This window comes from Pseudonaja textilis, chromosome 1 (assembly GCF_049901715.1).
Source record: "Pseudonaja textilis isolate UNSWEBS1 chromosome 1, rPseTex1.2, whole genome shotgun sequence".
Classification (NCBI taxonomy): Eukaryota; Metazoa; Chordata; class Lepidosauria; order Squamata; family Elapidae; genus Pseudonaja; species Pseudonaja textilis.
The window spans coordinates 220,363,011-220,382,010 of record NC_141990.1 but is presented as its reverse complement, the minus strand read 5'-3'; the positions used below and the strand labels follow the sequence as shown (position 1 = coordinate 220,382,010).

Below are 19,000 nucleotides of genomic sequence, written 5' to 3'. Positions count from 1 at the left end.
GAAGAACAAGTGGAGAATAAATCTTTCAAAGATTTTGAAAAAGAAGCCTTAGTGGTCTCATTTGCAGTCAATTGTTTTCCTTGTGTAGTATCTAAGCAATGAATGGTTTATGGAACTGACTAAAGTGACGTCTGTTCCTTTTGTCTTGTGTCATAGTGTTACCATTATACTACGAATTGGAAACAGAGTTCAGTTGGGCCAATGTTGCATTATGATGAAATAAATGAACATAAAACTGTAGAAAGCAGAAAGTTTAATAAGATGTAAAAACAGCAGTAACGATTTGTCAGCAATTACTGCAAACGTATTTTTTTTCTAACAATGTACTGTTCAATTTGATGCATTAAAAAAGACCCTATAATTTTAATCACAATTTTTAGGATCCTAAGACTAGGCTAAAACATGCATGTAAAATCTGAGTGTTTAGCTTACCTAACTATTGGAATGGAATCAATTAGCTTGCCAATCACTCAAAATTACAAGTTTGCTTGGATTCTTCTTAAGTATCTGTAATAAACTAACCTGCACTTTAAAGTTTTCAAATATTTAATGAGCTCAATATTTCACATAAATTTTGGTAGAGTAGTATGATCTGGTTTCATTTGCTAGCCACAATGTGAAATGTAACTGAAAGAACAATTATTCAGAAAATGTTGCTCACTAAGTAGAAAAAATAAAGTACAAATGGCTTTGTTGAGTTCTTGTGACCCACATTATATAACTCCTGCAATTTCATCTTCAGTTATCCACATTTAGCAAGAAATCCCTTTGATGCAAGAAAACCATAATACACTTAAAGCAGGCCACTACTTCTTGCTTGAGATACTTCTAATGTTGAGGATTATTGTGGTAATCTTGATGGTAATTTATTGATAACTTTGATTCATAGAAATGCAGATTGAGAAATCACAAATGCTCTGCAGCACAGCGCCATGCTCCAATTAAATATTAAAATTTGAGAATCTGAAAGCAGTAACTTAATGATTGAAGTATACAGTTCAACTGGACTTGGTGTCTACGTGCTTTCCTGTTTTTTGTGTCAAACTATCTTCTTTATTGGCTGCCATCATCTGTCGGCGAGCTTTCATCTGTTTCACACGTTTCTTTTCCACTTGTCTCTTAGCAAGGAAGAAAAGGGCAAATGCAGAGGGCAAACCAATGACCCTAAGGAAATTAAAATAAAGTAAAATCACCTGGGATTTAGGTTGGAAAAGACAAGGGACTCCAAAGAGACAACTAATTCCTCCCCTTGCACTAAGAAAAAAGATGGAAATGTAATTAGTTTTCTATTTATTCAATACAAGATAAGGAATTGGTGAGAAATATAAGGAATAAAATTTTGGAGTGAGAAGATGTAGGTTTTTTTTAACAAACATTTTAAATTAAATTATTAAGTATTATAAAATACAAAATATAAAAGTACATGGAGGAACACTAAGGAAAATGTAGGTTCTAGGCCACAGTTCAATACAGACCTCTGCTGGGCAATTTTTGGCCAGTTGTTATCACATAGATTGATTCTGAAGATAAACATACTTACCATCCTTGGTTTCCAAAAGGAAAAGATACAAAGAATTCTTTTTACTAAGGAGTAGGATTGAATCAAATTTTATAATCTTTCTTTTTTTTAAGTGGAGAAAAGATTTCAGAGTAGGAATGGGAAAAGAAAGCTGTTTCCATTTCTAGGAAGCTCCCAAAGAACAAATTTCCACTGTTAGAATTCTCCAAGATTTTAATACTGTTTCTTCAGTGGCAAAATGGCAAAATTTTGATGAACAAAAGTTGGGCCATTGCAGGAAATTTAAAGGGTGAGAATTATAGGGATTTGCTTCCTTACCTCATTAAAAAAATGCTAAAAGTAAGCCACTACAAATCAGTCATTTTGTCATTGAATTCTGCCCACACAACCTCAGAAGGAAACCATGGGATGTCTACCTTTGGATCACAGAATGATAAAAGCAATGCTCACCAAGCAATAGCAACTGGGTTTGGAGAGGTCTTGAACCTTCTTGGGGCCATATATTCTATATGTCTATATGTTTGTTCAACAGGCTGTGCTTTCTTCTCCATTTCTTCTAAACACCTTCGGCTACTGTGAAAAGACTGAGTGTTCGTTTGCAAAGGCGTTATGCATGGTGACTGTTTCAATGTGGCGGGAAGGAAGCCTGTAAAGGAAGAAAAAAAAGCCAAGATGTGGAAAACCACACTAAACCTGGTATGTACAATGGTTGAAGTGTAGTAATCTGGACAAATTCTGTCCCCAGCCTGAAGTTCAATCCTGACAGGGCTCAAGGTGGATTCAGCCTTCCACCCTTCTAAGGTTGGTAAAACTAAGACCCAGATTGTTGGGGACAATAGGCAAATAATGTTTCTACATTGTAAATCGCCCAGAGTGCTGTAAAGTGCTGTGGGGGCAGTATATAAGACTAAATGCTATTGCTGTTCTTTTCATACTAATGATGGGTAGCTCAAAAGCCTTTCTTGCTCACCTACTTATTTTCCCTGACAGCCCATAAAGAAAAACGTCTCGCCATAATCATATATTTTACATGTAGGATGTTCCAATAGAAATGGAAGTTTTCAGCTTGAGACTGAACTGTGGAGTTCCTGATATGCTGTGAGATTGGTTGCTTGAGGGTGGAAGACATTTCATTAATCAACTAAGTAATATCAGTGCAAATGAGAGGGGGTGGGGCTTGCTGCCAGTTTATATTGAATGCAATAGCTTGCCTTGATGGTTTTCATAAGATGCACTTCCCTCCTAGTTGATTCCCTGACTGGTGTATTGTCTTCTGCCTGATTGTCTGGTGCTAATCCCTGCTTCTCTGAATGTGGGCTGCTGAAGGAGATGTGTTCTAGTCTTTTTGTTTATCCTTCCTCAGCTTTTTGCTGTCTGTTTTGAATGGTGTGTAAATGTGGTTTCTGTAAGTCAACCAACCTTAGAGACACCAAGAATTTCACAATTATAGCATATGGCCATAATTGGACCACTGTAATGGCATAGGGGTGCAATGGCTCAATGGCTAAGACACTGAGCTTGTCGATCAGAAAGGTTGGCAGTTTGAATCCTTAGCACTGTGTAACGGAGTGAGCTCCTGTTATTTGTCCCAGCTTCTGTCAACCTAGCAGTTCAAAAGCATGTAAAAATGCAATTAGAAAAATACGGACCACTTTGGTGGGAAGGTAACTGCGTTCTGTGCGCCTTTGGCGTTTAGTCATACCGGCCACACGACCACAGAGACGTCTTCTGACAGTGCTAGCTCTTTCGCTTTGTAACGGAAGGGAGCACCATCCCCTAGGGCCAGAAACGACTAGTACGTATGCGCAAGGGGAACCTTTACCTTTAGTGGCACATTACGGTACCAAGTGTTAAACAATGGCTGCAGAATACCTATCATACCACTCTCTAAATCAGCCATGTGCAACTTGTGGCCTGGATAGCTAGTAATGTGACCCCCCCAAGATAGTAAATATATATTAAAAAGTTTATTTATATACATCAACTTGATTATGGATTTTATATGCGGCCCAAGACAATTCCTTTCACAGCCCATGCCACTCAAAAGGTTGTACTCCCAGGCTTTAAGTCATGGCTTGCTTAAACCCATGATAAACTCAAATGGGCTGGATGCACATGACAATCTCTTAGCCATAATCCCAGCTTTCCAAATCTCAGTATCTGGCATCTCACTCTCCTTCACACATATAAAATACAGAAAGCCAAAGCTGCCACATTATTTGAACAAATCATTCTCTCTCTTAGCTACTCTACCTCCAGGATAGAAAATATGAGCACAGCCTACGATCGTCCTTCTGAAAAGCAATAAAAATTAGTAAGCAAGGTCTCTCTTTCAGGTGCAGAGAGCCCTGGAGATGACCTTGGAGAAACTATTCTTGAGATTTTACAACACGTGCAGAAACATGCTTTGAGACTGAGAAACAGGGAAAGTTAAGAGGAAGAAACGTCGACTGATTCTGTTCCGATTCTCTGGGATATCAAAAGGGAGGAAAGAACGGAAAAATAACAACCAGGCTTCTCAGGAATCTATCAGCTCCTCTATAGCCTATATTAATACATGTGGTTCGGGTCAAATTTGCAGAGTCTGTTCCAGATCACTCTCCCCTCTCAAGAAACAATGCAACCTTTCCCTCAGCTGGCCCGAGCCAACCTCCCTTCTTTCCGCCATACGGACGCCCAGAGGTCGCGCCTTTCCTACCGAACTTCCGAAAGCAAAGCGATGCCATCTTGACAAGCACCTCCCCCCTACTGCCTGCCGGGTAGCAAACGAACAGGGAGGAGGAACCTGGGACTACAACTCCCATGACGCCCTTCGCCTCCTTGGTGAACGAAGGGCGGTGAAAGACCGAGGGGTGGGAGGATTACACCGACGCTACGTTTTTAGAATGTGAAAGTAGCCAATGAGGGAAAGCGTATTGGCAGCTCCTATTGGCTAGTTGGTGTTCCCGCCCTCCCCCGTTTTTTCGTTCCTTCGTGAAATTGGCACCTGGGATTCTGGCTCCTCCCCCGCCACAGGGGGCGGGGAACAAGGAGAGAGAGAGAGAGAGAGAGTTCTTAGCAGGAGTCGCGTGTCCGCTGACGGTGGGGGTTGGAGTCAGCATGGCGGAGCCCGGAGAAGGGGAAGAGGTAGAGCCGGCGTCCGAAGCGCTGTTGCTCATGACCGGCGGCGATGGGGAAGAGGATACAGAGGAGATCGTGGAAGTGGTGGATCTCGAGCCGCCCGGACCGGGTAAGGGAAAAAGGGGGCGACCGGGAAAGGGACCCTGAAGGGTTTGACACAAGGCACCAGCCTGGAATATGGGCTGTCCTTGTAAGAAATTGGGGGGGTAGGAAAACTGTCCCGGACGTCAGGAAAACTAAGGGCACTTAAAACAGTTGTCACTGTTTAAATTGTATTCTTATAGAAATACTTCCTTTTAAAAGGCAGGCAGCAAAACAAGTAGTGTTTCAGAAGTTTCCAGATAGATTGACTCAGCTTTCCATCCTTCTGAGGTCGGTAAAAGGAGGACCCAGATTGTTGGGCAGCAATATGCTGATCTGTAAACTGCTTAGAGAGGGCTGTAAAGCACCATGAAACGGTATAGAAGTCTAAACGCTATTAGTTCACAAGAAACTTGCAGTCTAACGTTCTTTGTACTTAGTCAAGCAAAGGTCATCTTGAGTGGGAGGGATTTTGGAAATAGAGCTTGGCTATTTCCAAACTGCTTTTTCTCTATTTGTGATGTGCTTTTTTAAAAAAGGAAGCAGACAACCTGTTTTATTTTCATTCTTTAGAAGGGTTCCTGGAGAGATCAAACGGGTTAATGAGAGAATAGAAAGAAAGTTGCTACATCTGTTTCACTCTAATGAAAAAGTTGGCTGATGAGTAATTTTAAAACTATCTTTTCTTTCTCTCCCTGCAGATGATCTGGCTGATGAAATAGAAGATGTGGATTTAGACGAAGATGCTGCTTGGGAGGAAGATGAAGGGGTGGAAGAAGGCATGGAGGCCCATGATGACAGTGAAGTCACATTCTCTAAGCATACAGGTAAGCTATTAAAGGGATAAAGGAAAGGCTTTTCCCCAGATTAAATGTCCCAAATTAAATGTCATCTAAAAGCTCAGGAGGATTCTGCTCATTGGTTATGAACTGCCAAGGCAGGAGTTGAGCAAGAGGTTAGGGGTGAAAATCTCTCCATGAATCAAAAAGATGGATACTTATATATTTTCCATTGCCAGTATTTATGGCAGCCAAATGCATGCACACAGACACATTCTGTGGTGTCTCTTCAGTCATTTTTGCAAGGATGATGGCATGTACAGCATATATACCAAGATTTGTTATGCATATGTGCAGTACGATGATAACAGCATTAGTGTAACACAATTATGGTTGGTGTGAATCACTTGTTTATCACCTACCCATATCAGTACCTTTTAATGGACCCACTGTTACAATTACTTTCATCAACAGTTTAAGGAAAACCTCAGCCTGGCATACAAGGAATATAAACAATTGTAAATAAAAGTCCAATAAACACCTTGCAAAACTCAAGGAAAAACAATCGTCTAGGATTTTCTTATAGGAAAGTTGTTAGTTAATAGCAATTTGTTATGCCAGGGAAGAGGGATTTATGGTGCTTTTCTTTCTTTAGCATACTTTCCACAAGGCTGCTGGCAATAATGATCTATAGGTTACAAACCACAAGAGCTAAACTAAGATCATAGGATGACTTGCTATAATGTGTGAATCAGGCCACTGGCTATTTAGCTTGGTCTGGAACTCCATATTGGCCATTGAAATCAAGCAGCAGGAATGTGAATTTTATTCTAAGCCAAAAATAAAATATGTCTTAAACGACTAGCTATTCCTTAGCAACAAAATGTGAAATTTCTTAAAAGATTAACAACTTGAAGAACTACATCAAATTTCTTTGTTGCTTTTGAAACAAACAGAAGAGCTGGTTTCTATAATAAGTTTGCTAAGTTTCAAAGACAAATCCAATTCTAGCTTTTAACAAATAAGCTAAAGTCTTAAGATAGTATTTCCTGAGAGAGAACCATGTCCTTTCCCAATCTGTCTTTCATTGATTTGATTGTTCTGAATTCATTGACTACATCTGTTTATGAGATTTTTATTTATTACCATTGTTCTGTTAATTCTCCACAGCTTCAGTTTTCTGTGTCAGTCTTGACCCAAAAACCAACACACTTGCTGTGACAGGTGGTGAAGATGACAAGGCCTTTGTGTGGCGTGTTAGTGATGGCGAGCTCCTTTTTGAGTGTACAGGTGAGGCCTGCCAAAGCAGTAATCCCTGCAGGTATTGGCTGGCAACATTGCTTCCATTAGGTGGCATATTATCACACTTACAAAAACAACAGGTAGAGTAAACATATTTCTTGATATTTCTCTTGATACTATGTACCTTTTGAGTGAGTGGCAAGACATCAGAACAGAAGCCCTCTACCATATTTCTAAGATGGATTCATTAGTCCCCACCCTCATTTTTAATTTTTAAAATTTAACTTTAATGTTGGCTTTTAGCATTCATGTCACTGACCACAGTAGACCATGTGGAAATGGTGAATTGCCACAGTTTCCCCAGCTTTGTATTCCTAGATGTGCCTTACTGTGACTGTTTTCCCAGATTTGTATAGGTAGTCCTATACAAGGACTAGTTCATTTAGTGACCATTCAAAGTACAACAGCACTGAAAAAAGTGACTTATGACCAGTTTTTATACTTAACATCATTGCAGCATCCCCATGGATTAAAATTCAGATGCTTGTCAAGTAGTTCATATTTATGATGATTGCAGTGCCCTGGGGTTATGTGATCAGCTTTTGTAGTCTTATGACAAGCACAGATTCACTTAACAAACATGTTACTAACTTAACAAATGGAATGGTTCATTTAACAGGAAATGTAAAAGAGGGCAAACTCACTTTAATGTTTCACTTAGCAATATACATTTTGGGCTCAATTGTGGTTGTAATTTAAGGACCACCTGTATTCCTAGATGTGTGGGGTTACTGTTTATATAATTTCCAGAAATCCTGGCAAGCAGGTGTCTGAGCCTGAAGATATGATGACTCTGCATATCTGAAGTGTACACTCTAGAAAAATTATGTAATAGAATAGTAGTAGCCCTATCGCATTTGTATGCATATACACAGACACTATGTAGTTTATTAGACTGAAATAGGGAAGGTGATATCAAGAGTAATGTACTTATTAACATTAATATTTATATAATGCTTTAAGTCTGCTAGAATTTGTACATTTCATGAAACTATTATATGGCTTCATCATAAAACTTGTGAAGCCAAAACTAACCATGTTGTGGCTTAGTGAAATTATTTACTTATTTGTTGCACTTGTATGCTGCCCAATTCTCAACTATAGCTGAGTGGTTCACAGCAATCAAAAAAAATTACAGTAGCACATAGCAAAAAGAGGGCAAATAAACAACAGCAGAGCAGGGGTCATCTAAATCCTGAGGGAACCTCATTCCAGGCACTGCTACAGAGAAGGGTTCTAAGACATGTCATTGTTTAATTGAAGTAACCTAGTTTGTGGTATTACCTTATTTTACTATGGACAATAGTTTTTTTTCCATGCTATTAGCTTGAACTTTCAAGTGTGTATGATGAAGGGAGGCAATTGGTTTAAGGCTTCAGGTGGATAACCTGTAAAGATGGACAGGCCCAAAATTCCCAGAGAGATTTTTGACACAGGTTAAAATAAAATTTCAGTCAAATATTTCCTGGTCCTACTTTGGCTACAGTCTTGTACTGTTTAGCACAGGAGCAAATGCCATTCAGTAAAATAGGTTTCACCTATTGAAAACATGGAAAGAACATAAAGCCCATCTTCATTCAGCACTTGTTTCTCATGGCCAACCAGATGTCTCTGCAGTGATCACAAGCAGGAAACATCTATTTCAGCCATTGTTCCCCTACTTTCCCTCCAGAAGTAGTATTGAATCTCCCAAGACTGATGGCATGTGATAGACCTGTCCCCATTGAATTTATCTAATCCTCCTTTAAAGCCATCCAAATTATTGTAATAGGTTTGCACTTTTAACCAACATAGAAAGTATGATAGTCATTGATGGAATAAGGAGACACCAGCTGGACATTCTGGAATCGTGGGACAAGAAATAGTAATGCGAAAGCTTAAATTGGGTCTCGATTCACCCCACTTTTGCAGTTGTTTGCCATATAAACCTCTCTTCCACCATTTGATATCTCTTGAGATCTGTTTGCTCCAAAACATGATCATTTTCTTCCCACTGTCTCTAGGTCACAAAGATTCTGTCACTTGTGTTGGTTTTAGTTATGACTCCACTTTCGTGGTCACGGGTGACATGGGTGGATTCATTAAAGTCTGGAGAGTCGATGCCAAAGAAGAGATTTGGTCTTTTGAAGTGGGTGACTTGGAGGTGAGCCTGTGAGTGTCATGGCAAAAGCTTTGCCTGAAAAGGACAACTGACTTTCCCAATGGAAAGCAAAGCAAACGTGATAAACTATGGTGGCATTACCCTTAGGAGTGGGTAATTCATGGGCCACATGAGGAACTGCTAGTACTTTTTTGTAACCCACATAGTTACGCTAGAGTTGTACCAAGGAGAATATTTGTAGCTCAAAGTTGAGATGATGGGTCTTTGATGCTCCCTGAGCTTGATTGTTTTCTTGTAGATGTTTCATGAAAATGTCTGCAAGAAAACAGCCAAGATTAGAGTGCACCAAGGACCCCTCATTTGCTAGAGTGAGTATATTTTATCCTCTTTTTCACTGGTGATGGGGCTTTAAGGAGCAAATTCAATGTAAGTCACCTAAAGACATCCAAAACATCCTTTAGAATCCTCCAACATCCCCTCCCCATAGGGAGATACTTAGGGGACACAATAGATGCCTAAACTTTTGCAGTTTTTAAGATACCAAGTCCACTCTTAAAACCTCTCCAGAACTGAAAATAATATTTTAAGCATCCCAAGAATTTGTCCCCTCTTACACTTGTGAAATGAGATCATCTCTGCTATGCTCTCTATAGCTCCCAAACAGGGTAGGAAGGCAAACATGGTCCAGATTTTTTTTTTTAAAAAAGGCTGTTTCTGCCTACCCTGATTAGCTCCCCTTGCACCAAGGGAAAACACTGGAGAACTTGAAAGACCATAATGTAGTGATGTGCTTAAAATCATGTTCTTGGTTGAAATTGCGCGTGTATTCAAGAAGTTGCTGCTATATGCAGTTTTCTCCTTATTGAAGAAGTTGCTTTCCTTGAGTGTTTTTTGGGAAGTTTAAAATGTGGCCTTTTCAAGAAGTGGATGAGATCAGTTATTCCAGAAGAAAGTTGTCACTACCAGTGAGGCAAGGAAGGAGGGATGAGCATATTACCTCTGCATCTACCACCTCCACCATCCTGTGAAGCTCTCCATGCAATTTAGAAACCTATTTCAAGCCTGTTTCTACTAAATGTATAATAACATCTGGAAGATACATAATAAACAGTATCTTCCAGGTGTTATTTAGTCTAAATGCATTAGAATAACTTGTATGATTATGAGCTTCCTGGGTGATCTTTAGGGAGTCTGTAGCTCTTTAAGATGCTATTTGAATCCCAGATGTTAAACTTTTTAGAGATATGCTTATATTTTAGCTGATAATTTCTCACATTGACAGAGTTCATATTTGGCACTAAGCTATAATGTACATATGCGTTGCTTTGACTTAGCCCACATGAATCTAAGCATTATATTTTTTTATGGTTTAGCATGAAGTGTGACTCTAGCCAATGTAAAGTATTTGAAGTTAAAATAAATCAGGTCATAAATGGAACAGATGAACATGTTTGCTTTCCATCTTTGTTCATTTCCCAATCTGTTGCTTGCTTGCTTTCTTCCAGTGGACAGAATGGCACCCCCAGGCCCCTGTCCTTCTGGCTGGCGCAGCTGATGGCAACTGCTGGATGTGGAAGATCCCTAGTGGAGAATGCAAAACCTTTCAAGGGCCAAATTGTCCGGCTACATGTGGCTGTGTCCTTCCCGATGGTGAGGAATATTGTTTTTGCTGTTAGGAATGGAACTGCCCCATTGCTTGGCACTTCCAAACACATCCTCTATTTCTTTTCACAATCCTGACAAACAGGATTGTGTTGTTTGGAATTTGGGGGTGGGATCGGAAGGTCCTTGGGCCTCTTTAAAATTAAATTTGTCTAGGTCTCCTAGAAAACGACTAACACAAAAATGCTTCATGCAGGGAGAAGGGCTGTTGTTGGCTATGAAGATGGAACAGTGCGCATCTGGGACTTGAAGCAGGGCAACTCACTGCATGTTCTGAAAGGTAACAAATATTACATGGAAGGAAGTCTTCAGAAGTCATGTCATTGAACCTCCAGCTCACTGGAGCATAATACCTGTATCCTGGTCATCTCACTTCTGCATAAAAACTTTGGCCTTTTGCCTGTTTCTGTTGCTTTAGATTTCCTGCAAAGTAGGGTCAGCCTCACAAAAAAACCCATGTCCCCTCCTTTTGAAGGATACTGGAAACAGGATACAGGTTCTCAAGGAAATACAGGATCCAAAGATCAGTGATAGGGCTAGTCAGTTATATATTTCATTTTGCAACCAGCTCGGGTTTCCATTTCTGTATAGTTCAGCAAGCTGGAGATTCCAAACAAAACTTAGCTCTGAGATACTGTACAGTCAGATTTTTAACTGTAACTGTAGAAAGTTAAATAAATCAGCATTTCGAGTAGCTTTGCATCACTATCATGGCATTATGGTGTTTCTGTTCAGGGATATAGGAGTTTTGGAATCAAGATGGTAGCCAAGATAGCTCTTGAAAAAAGGGAAAGGGAACCCTTAACCAGGCTCTTTCACTGGATGTGTCTTCTTTGTCTTTCCAGGTAATGAGGGGCACCAGGGCCCTTTAACGTGTGTGGCAAGCCAGAAGGATGGCAGTCTAATCCTGACAGGTTCTGTTGACTGCCATGCCAAGCTGATAAATTCTGCAACTGGAAAGGTGAGTGCTTCCTTCCACCTTCCTATTACTTGTCCAGATGTATAAAATATCTGCTTGGTTCATTTAGATGAGGTTATTGTGCTGACAATTATACTTTTGTCTCAAATTTACTTCAAGGTTTTAACTTTCTTCCCCATTATTTACCCAATTGCTCGATGAACTCATTTGGAAAGAAGGAAAATGCTACTTCAGAATTACCCAATAAACTTCTTTGGCGAGTGGGGATTTGAACTTGGGCTGCCTAATTCTTGGGCCAGTTTGGTATAGTGGTACCAGGCTAGAAACTGGGAGACCTGGAGTTCTAGTCCTGCTCTAAGCATGAAATCAACGCTTTTGTGCCAGTCGCTCTCTCTCTCTCTCTCAGCCAGTAGCAAACCACTCCTGAAACTAATGTCTGAGTAGAAGTTAGTTTTCAGTTTCTATATCTCCAGATCCAAATTTAGGATGTGGAATTGGAGATAGAAATGAAATGAATTTTTTTCCCCATAGTCTCAAGCTGCATTTCAGAGTCATAGTGTGTGATAAGAGGTGTCTGATTGAGAATGGAGTCCTGATTATAACAGCCATTTTGTAAGCTATAAAGTCCAGCCAGAATTTGTTCATACCCAGTAACGATTGGTGTGTAGTTTTCCAGACTTTTGTTTTGCATTCTTGGTTAAGATGATAGGATTGTTGCTTTTATTACATGCAGCATATTTCTAGCCTGTTCTTCCAGTAAAGTATCAGTCATAATGGACTGCTGCTTGAATGCACAGAAAAGCCTTATTGGCTGTCTCTTTCCTACAGGTGGTGTCCGTTTTCAAGGCAGAGAGCAAGCCTGCAGCTGAGGAGGAGCCAGAATTCAACTCAGTGGAGTCCCTGGGCTTCTGCAATGTGTAAGTACTCAAGGGGAAAGGATATGAGTTTGGTATAGATGGCTGTCTTTTTGAGGTAGACACAGTGAGTAAGAGTAAATAAATAGTCAATTTGGCTCAGAAAGGCATATTGCTTCTCCGACTTGGCTGAGGTTCTAGTCTCCTTCTCAGATCTTCATGATAGCGGATCTGGATACAGACCACAAAGATGAAGGAGATATATATTTTCTGGCATCTTACTTCTTTCTGATTCCAGAAAATAATTACTCAGTTCATCTTTGGCTTTTAGAAACCAGTGGGAGCTGATCACATTCAGGGAAAGGAAGGAATAATTGCCTGTGACCATGGCATGAAATCCTCATTGTGGATTGGCTTGTACTTGGCATTAACTACATGTTTTAAAACCAGAGGTGGTATTCAGCAGGTTCTGACCAGTTGTGGGAAACCGGTAGCAGAAATGTTGAGTAGTTTGGAGAACCAGCAAATACCACCTCTGACTAGAGATTTTACAGTATCCTTCCCCTGCCACGCCCACCAAGCCATGCCCACAGAACTGGTAGTAAAAACATTTGAATCCCACCACTATTTAAAACCATTTTCACTCTTAAGGGTTAGTATGTTGTTTTGAACCAAGCCAGGGAACCTGGCCAAGTCATTTCTAACCATCATCAACGGGTGGGATTCAAAAATCCCAGCAACTGGTTCGCTGTCCAGTTGCTGGGTGGGCATGGTCATGGTGGGCATGACCTACTGGAACTTTGGGGGGGGGGGCATTTTTTGCCCTCCCAAGAGTCTGGAGGCTTCCCTCAGGCCTCTGGGAGGGTGAAAACTGCCTCCCCTGGGCTCTGGAGGCCCTCCGGAAGCCGGAAAAAGGCCAGTTTCCAGACTTTCAGTACTTCTGGGAGGGGCGTTTTTTGCCCTCCCAAGAGTCTGGAGGCTTCCATCGGGCCTCTGGGAGGATGAAAACGGCCTTCCCCAGGCTCTGGAGGCCCTCTGGAAGCCAGAAACAGGCCCATTTCCAGACTCCCAGTACTTCCAGAAGGTCCATTTTCCCCCCTCCAAGAGCTTCCACACGGACGTTGCCCTTACCTGCATCAAAAATGGGCTGTGTGGAGACTCCTGGAAGGGGTGGACAGGGCCAGCCGGTCAGTTCAAATACCGGTTGGGCGAACCAGATGCAAATTTAACATCCGGTTCACCCGAACCAGTAGAATCCCACTTCTGATCATCAATCAGATAGAAATTAAGGGAAGATTGTGGGGAAATGACTTATATGGCCCTGTAACCAGTTCTGTCCTGGTACACATCTGCTGATGTTTCTGAAGGCCAACAACATACAATATACATCTAAGCTTCCACGAAGGGGGGGAAAGACGATGGGAACCAACCCAGATAATATGTTTTTCTGATGATCACTGAATGATTTCCCCCCCCCCCAAAGCCAGATAAATTCTTAGCGACCACCTTGTGTGAATGAGCCCAGGAGCTCTTTAGCAAAGCAAGAAGGACTAATGCCCTGATGATTTATTTAATTATATTACAGGTAGTCTTTGATTTACAACTCTGGACCAGCGTTTATTTAATCTTATTACAGGGAGTCCCTTGACTTAACAGCCATTTGTTTAGCAATCGTTCAAAGTTAAAACAGCACTGAAACCAATGAATTTATGGGCAGTCCTCACAAGTACGACCCTCATTAGCATCCCCACAGTCACAGGCTCAACATTGGGGCTGTTGGCAACTGGCATGTATTTACGATGGTTGCAGCGTCCCGCAGTTGCCTAGAAACCTTTCGAGCTGGCTTCTGATAAATAAAGTCAATGGGGGAAGCTGGATTCATTTAACAATTGCAGCGATACAGTTATTCATGGGAAAAGCAAGGTCATTTAACAATCACCTTGCTTAGGGATGGAAATTCTGGTCTGAAATGGCAGTCGGATGTAAGTCAAGGACAACCTATATCTTTCCTACAATACTGTACAAAGCAAGTTCCAGTTAAAGTCCTTCTCTACGGCTTTCCTGTTGCAGGATGCCACTGGCAGCTATTGGCTATTTGGATGGGACCTTGGCTATTTATGACCTTGCCACGCAGACTCTGAGACATAAGTGCCAGCATGAGGTAATGGAGCACATTGTGATCACTAGGGGGGGCACGCTCGAAAGGAACGTACTAGTCAGAGGCATTCTGGCACAGAAGCACACTACCGTTTGCAGGCTGCTTCTCATAATTTTCTGGGTGTTATTTGAGGTTAATGATCAGGAGGAAGGAACTAGATAAGCCTTCCTTCCTTTTTTGAAAGAAAAGATAATGCGCATCTGACAAATGCTGCGATTTAGGAGGAAACCTTTTCCACGTTGCCTGCCAAAAGTGTGCTTGCGTGCATGCACCCATGATGCAATGTGTGTGCGACTCCCCCGCCCCCTGTGCATGCGCGCGCCTCTGAGCATGCTCATGCAACCCTCCCGCACGCCCCTGCCACATGCCTCTGTGCATGCGCACACGTCTCCCACCTGCATGTCTCCCCCCGCACATGCGTGGCAGATACCCGACAATCGGCTGGCTGGCGGGGGGTGCACATGCATGCGCAATGGGGCTCTTCTGGGTGACCTCTCGCGTGCCAGCAGAAGTGGTTCTGCATACCATTTGCATAAATTCAAACATTGGGAGCAATATGAATCTCTGAGGGATTATCATAGGGCAGCAGCCATCATGGGGGAGGCACACTTCCTGGGTCCCCCAAGGTAAGAGTGGTTAACCAATGGCACCCAAAGCATGCCACTTTAGCCAACTTCATCGATGGACAGAAACAAATGGGGACAGGTGGTCCCTTAACTAGTCAGGTCCTGTGTCCATGACGGTCTTAATAGGTAATAATCAACACCTGGAATTCACCCAGAAGACAATTGATAGCTAGTGCAGATTACATGAGCATAATAGGGCCTGTCAATCACTGTCCACACCTCTGCTCCTGGACTAGCTGTACCTCCAAATTAATCTTCAAGAGCAGCCCAGTGTAAATAGTGTGCATTACAGTGATCCAACCCGGAGGTGGCAAAAGCAAGAGTGATTGCTTGAGAGGCCTGCTGGTCAGGATGGGTGCAACTAGTATATCACATAAACCTGTGCAAAAGCCCTCTTGGGCACAGCTGTCACCTTCTCTTTGAGGTGCACTGGTTTCTCATTGAGAAGCGCAACCCTTTTAAAGACTAGAGATGGGACGTTCTCTGAATTGGGATCAGACAGACAAAGGCAGTCAATCCTTCAGAATTGAGCTTAAATTCATTGGTCGCCATCCAGGTCCACATGGTTTCTAGGCACTGAGTCAGGATTTCAGTAGCATTGGCTGGTTGGTTAGATATGAGGTGTCAAATTGTCTTCAGGCTGACTCAGTCAGATGACCACATCCACCCAAAGCAAGCCCTGTAAGATACTACGGGCAACGTACTGGAAGCCACTGAGATATCAAGGAATGCTAGGATGAACGCACACTGCCCCCATCCTAACTCCATCACAGGTCACTACCAGCCATCACTAGTGGTGTCTCCCTACTGTCCTGAAACTCAGTTGAAACAAGGGTCCAGGGTCTTCTGGAGGTAAAGCCCAACCATTCTCTCCACCACCTTCCCTAGAAAGGGAAGGTTGGAGACTAGCTGGAAATTTTCTGTGAGGGTCCCTTGAGGAGTGGGCACTCAAAAAAAAAAAAAAGTATGATGAATTTTCCTGGATTCATGCCAAGAGGATGGATGGAAATGCTCCTAATGCCTTTTCCATCTCCCATTTGCAGTCAGGTATCGTGCAGCTCCTTTGGGAGGAAAGTTCACCTGTGGTCTACACTTGCAGTCTGGACAGTGCTGTGAGGCTCTGGGACGCCCGCTCGGGAAAGCTCATTAGCGAGTACAGAGGCCACTCGGCTGAAATTTTAGACTTTGCTTTGAACAAGTAAGTACTTCGAGAGCAATTTTAGATTGGAGGTTGCTGGTGGAAGGTGCTTGGAAGTGTCATTGGGTGATAAAGTGGAAGAAGGGATGTAGAAAGTTAAGTTACCTCAAGGTTTAGGCTGAGTAATGCAGTTATATTATTCCAGTATCTGGGCAGTAGAATCTCATAAGAGGCTATGGCTTCAGTAAGGAAATGGGCTCGAACTGAAACGTGGAGCAGGCTGAGATATTCAGGAATTGGGAAGAAGAGATACGCTGTTTCTGGAGTGATTCTTTGCCTAGGTAAAATAGTTTTCTTCTTTCCAATTCCCTCGGTGATTCTCATCGTTTATTTTCGTGTTAGAATTATATCCCATATTTTCCTAAGGTGGCCTTGGCAGTATATACAGTACGGTTTTCCATCCTCCCATTTTCCCCCCATAATAACAATCCTATGACATGCTCAGCTGAGAGAGAATGATTGGCCAAAGTCAGCCAAAGCATATATGTGACTGAAGATGCACTAGATTCCAGGTCTCTGTAATGTCAGCCCAACATCTTAATGACTGCACTACACAGGCTCTCAGTAAAGGCAGGAACAAGAAAATAAAATGGATGATTTTTCAGAACCATGGGCTTAGCGTGGGGTTTCCCAAGCTCTTTGTCTTTTTGACTTTCAGCTTGTTACTTCTATTATATGATTCTTTTTTTAACCCACATTGGTGTGGTACAGATTAACTGCACACCTACTTGGGAATAAGCCCTGCTGAGTTCCATTGGATGGATAAGCATAGACAGGATCGAGATCATAAATGACGGTGATTATTGGTTAATATTTTAAAGGACTTCTCTCTATTGTTTTTGATGAATCTTAGCAGAGGAATTTTTCCTGTTTTTTCTCCTGGACTGCTGCTACATTCCTGCATCTAAGTATTGATTTTTGAAACATACTCATTCCAAGCCTTTTGCCTCATCCTTTAGCCAAAGAGTCTCCTGGCTTAGAAATATTGCCACTAAAATACTGCTTGCCTTTAGATTTATAATAAAAAAGATAGGTTGTGCAAGGAAAGGGAAATGGGATGAAGGAGAAGAACAATAAGCTAATTGTTTAAAAAAACAGTGTTGTTTATAATACCCACTGGGATGAAAGTACATTGCATAATTTGATAAAGAGTTGCTGATAGCTGATAATTGAGGAACCCCCTAAACTAGCTGGAGTTTCAGCAGAAATGATTGCCTTCCTCTTAGGATATCTTCATGTTTTATTTGCAGTATCCTAATATTTTTTGCCTCTCATTTTTTTTTTGGTTTAAATATACATATTAAGGTATACAGTGTATGAGTGTATGCATATTTTAATCCTCTCCCTCTCTCCCCCTCCTCCTCCCCCTCCCCCATTGCAGAGATGCTTCCCTTGTGGTTACTACTTCTAGTGATCGCCAGGCCAAGGTGTTTTGTGTGCAGCAACCTGACCGCTAGCATTTAGGTGACTGGGCACTGCAAGGAAGTGTGCCATGTGACTGACGGCAGATACACCCAAGAAACTATCGCAGGGCGGATGGGGTTAGCCTAAAAACATCCTGCAGGGAGACAACTAAACATTTTATGATCCCCTTTATTTTGAAAAGAAAGCTTTGCCACCCTATCACCAATTGATTGTTGGCGTTTTCTATAAGAGGCTTTAAGTATTTACATCCTTGGTGCTTCATACATAAAGCCATGAGAAAACCCAAGTGGGTGGAGCCTGATTCAGGATCTGGGCAGTGGTAGGTACTTCTCCCGGGTTCAAAGAGGCCCCATTGCACATAATTTCTGAAGACGTGTTCATGGAGGTCAGGGGTATCACCTTCTATGTTCCTCCTCTTAAGATGGGGCAAATGGACTATTACTCAGCCTCTGAAATGACAATAAGGCTCATCCTTCCCTTGGTCATCTTGAGCTTGTGCTTCCCCTTCCAGCAAATCATGTGGATTTGTTCAAAGCTAATCAAATGATGTTCCTGAGATGATGCACAGGCTTTGGAACTCTGGTGGAGACTGAGCAGATCATCCTGGACTTGAATATGTGGATCTCTCAGTGACAATAACAAGACAGCACGTTTTTACATCACTAGACGTTATGACAAAATAAAAAAAAGAAGGCTGTCATCTTGGAGGGCTTGTTTGAATCTGTGGCTTGCTAAACCATGGCTGCTAGATATCTCGTCCGTATGGTAACCAAGGACCAGCCTATTGTCCTGGAATGGGCAAGAGGGAAAAAACATAACAGTGTTGCATTGCCTCATACCAGAAATATGACAGTAAAGAGAGGAACCATGTAGCCATTCATTTTGCGTGAAAATCTTTCAAGGTGGTTCGGTACAGATACTGAACAATGGAAGGGGTATCACACAAATGTTCCCCACTTTCTAGAGAGCTGCTTGTTGCTAAGTAATGTAAACTCAAATTTGCCAAGAACTGTGTTTTCTGTGTTTTCAGAGAAATTTAATTCCAGTCCGAAAGAGAAGGTAAAAAGTCTAAGAATATAAAAGCAATTCTACAATGTGCTTCGGGTGGGAGGTGGTGGCGTGTAAGAAACCCCTACAAGATATAATTGATATTTAAGAGCCTACTCAGCTAGAAAACCAAAAGCTAAGAGTGAAACATCTGTCAGTGATCAGGGTTTGCTACCGAACTGTCCTCTAAGTTAATTAGATATAGTCTG

General features: G+C 41.8%; 2 protein-coding genes across 2 annotated transcripts; one reads left to right on the top strand and one right to left on the bottom strand.

Moving 5' to 3' along the window:
- Nucleotides 1–236: 236 nt before the first annotated feature.
- LOC148128026 (uncharacterized) lies at nt 237–4,503 on the bottom strand. Its single transcript, XM_087920568.1, has 3 exons — nt 4,218–4,503; nt 1,970–2,165; nt 237–1,164 (listed from the first exon to the last, which is right to left on the bottom strand). The coding sequence occupies exons 1-3, from the start codon at nt 4,321–4,323 to the stop codon at nt 999–1,001; spliced, it is 468 nt and encodes a 155-aa protein (XP_087776694.1). The 5' UTR covers nt 4,324–4,503; the 3' UTR covers nt 237–998.
- An 8-nt stretch (nt 4,504–4,511) lies between these two features.
- AAMP (angio associated migratory cell protein) lies at nt 4,512–18,444 on the top strand. Its single transcript, XM_026707912.2, has 11 exons — nt 4,512–4,748; nt 5,422–5,547; nt 6,670–6,789; nt 8,805–8,944; nt 10,408–10,552; nt 10,761–10,844; nt 11,410–11,525; nt 12,312–12,400; nt 14,408–14,498; nt 16,165–16,319; nt 17,701–18,444. The coding sequence occupies exons 1-11, from the start codon at nt 4,619–4,621 to the stop codon at nt 17,774–17,776; spliced, it is 1,272 nt and encodes a 423-aa protein (XP_026563697.2). The 5' UTR covers nt 4,512–4,618; the 3' UTR covers nt 17,777–18,444.
- Nucleotides 18,445–19,000: the final 556 nt, after the last annotated feature.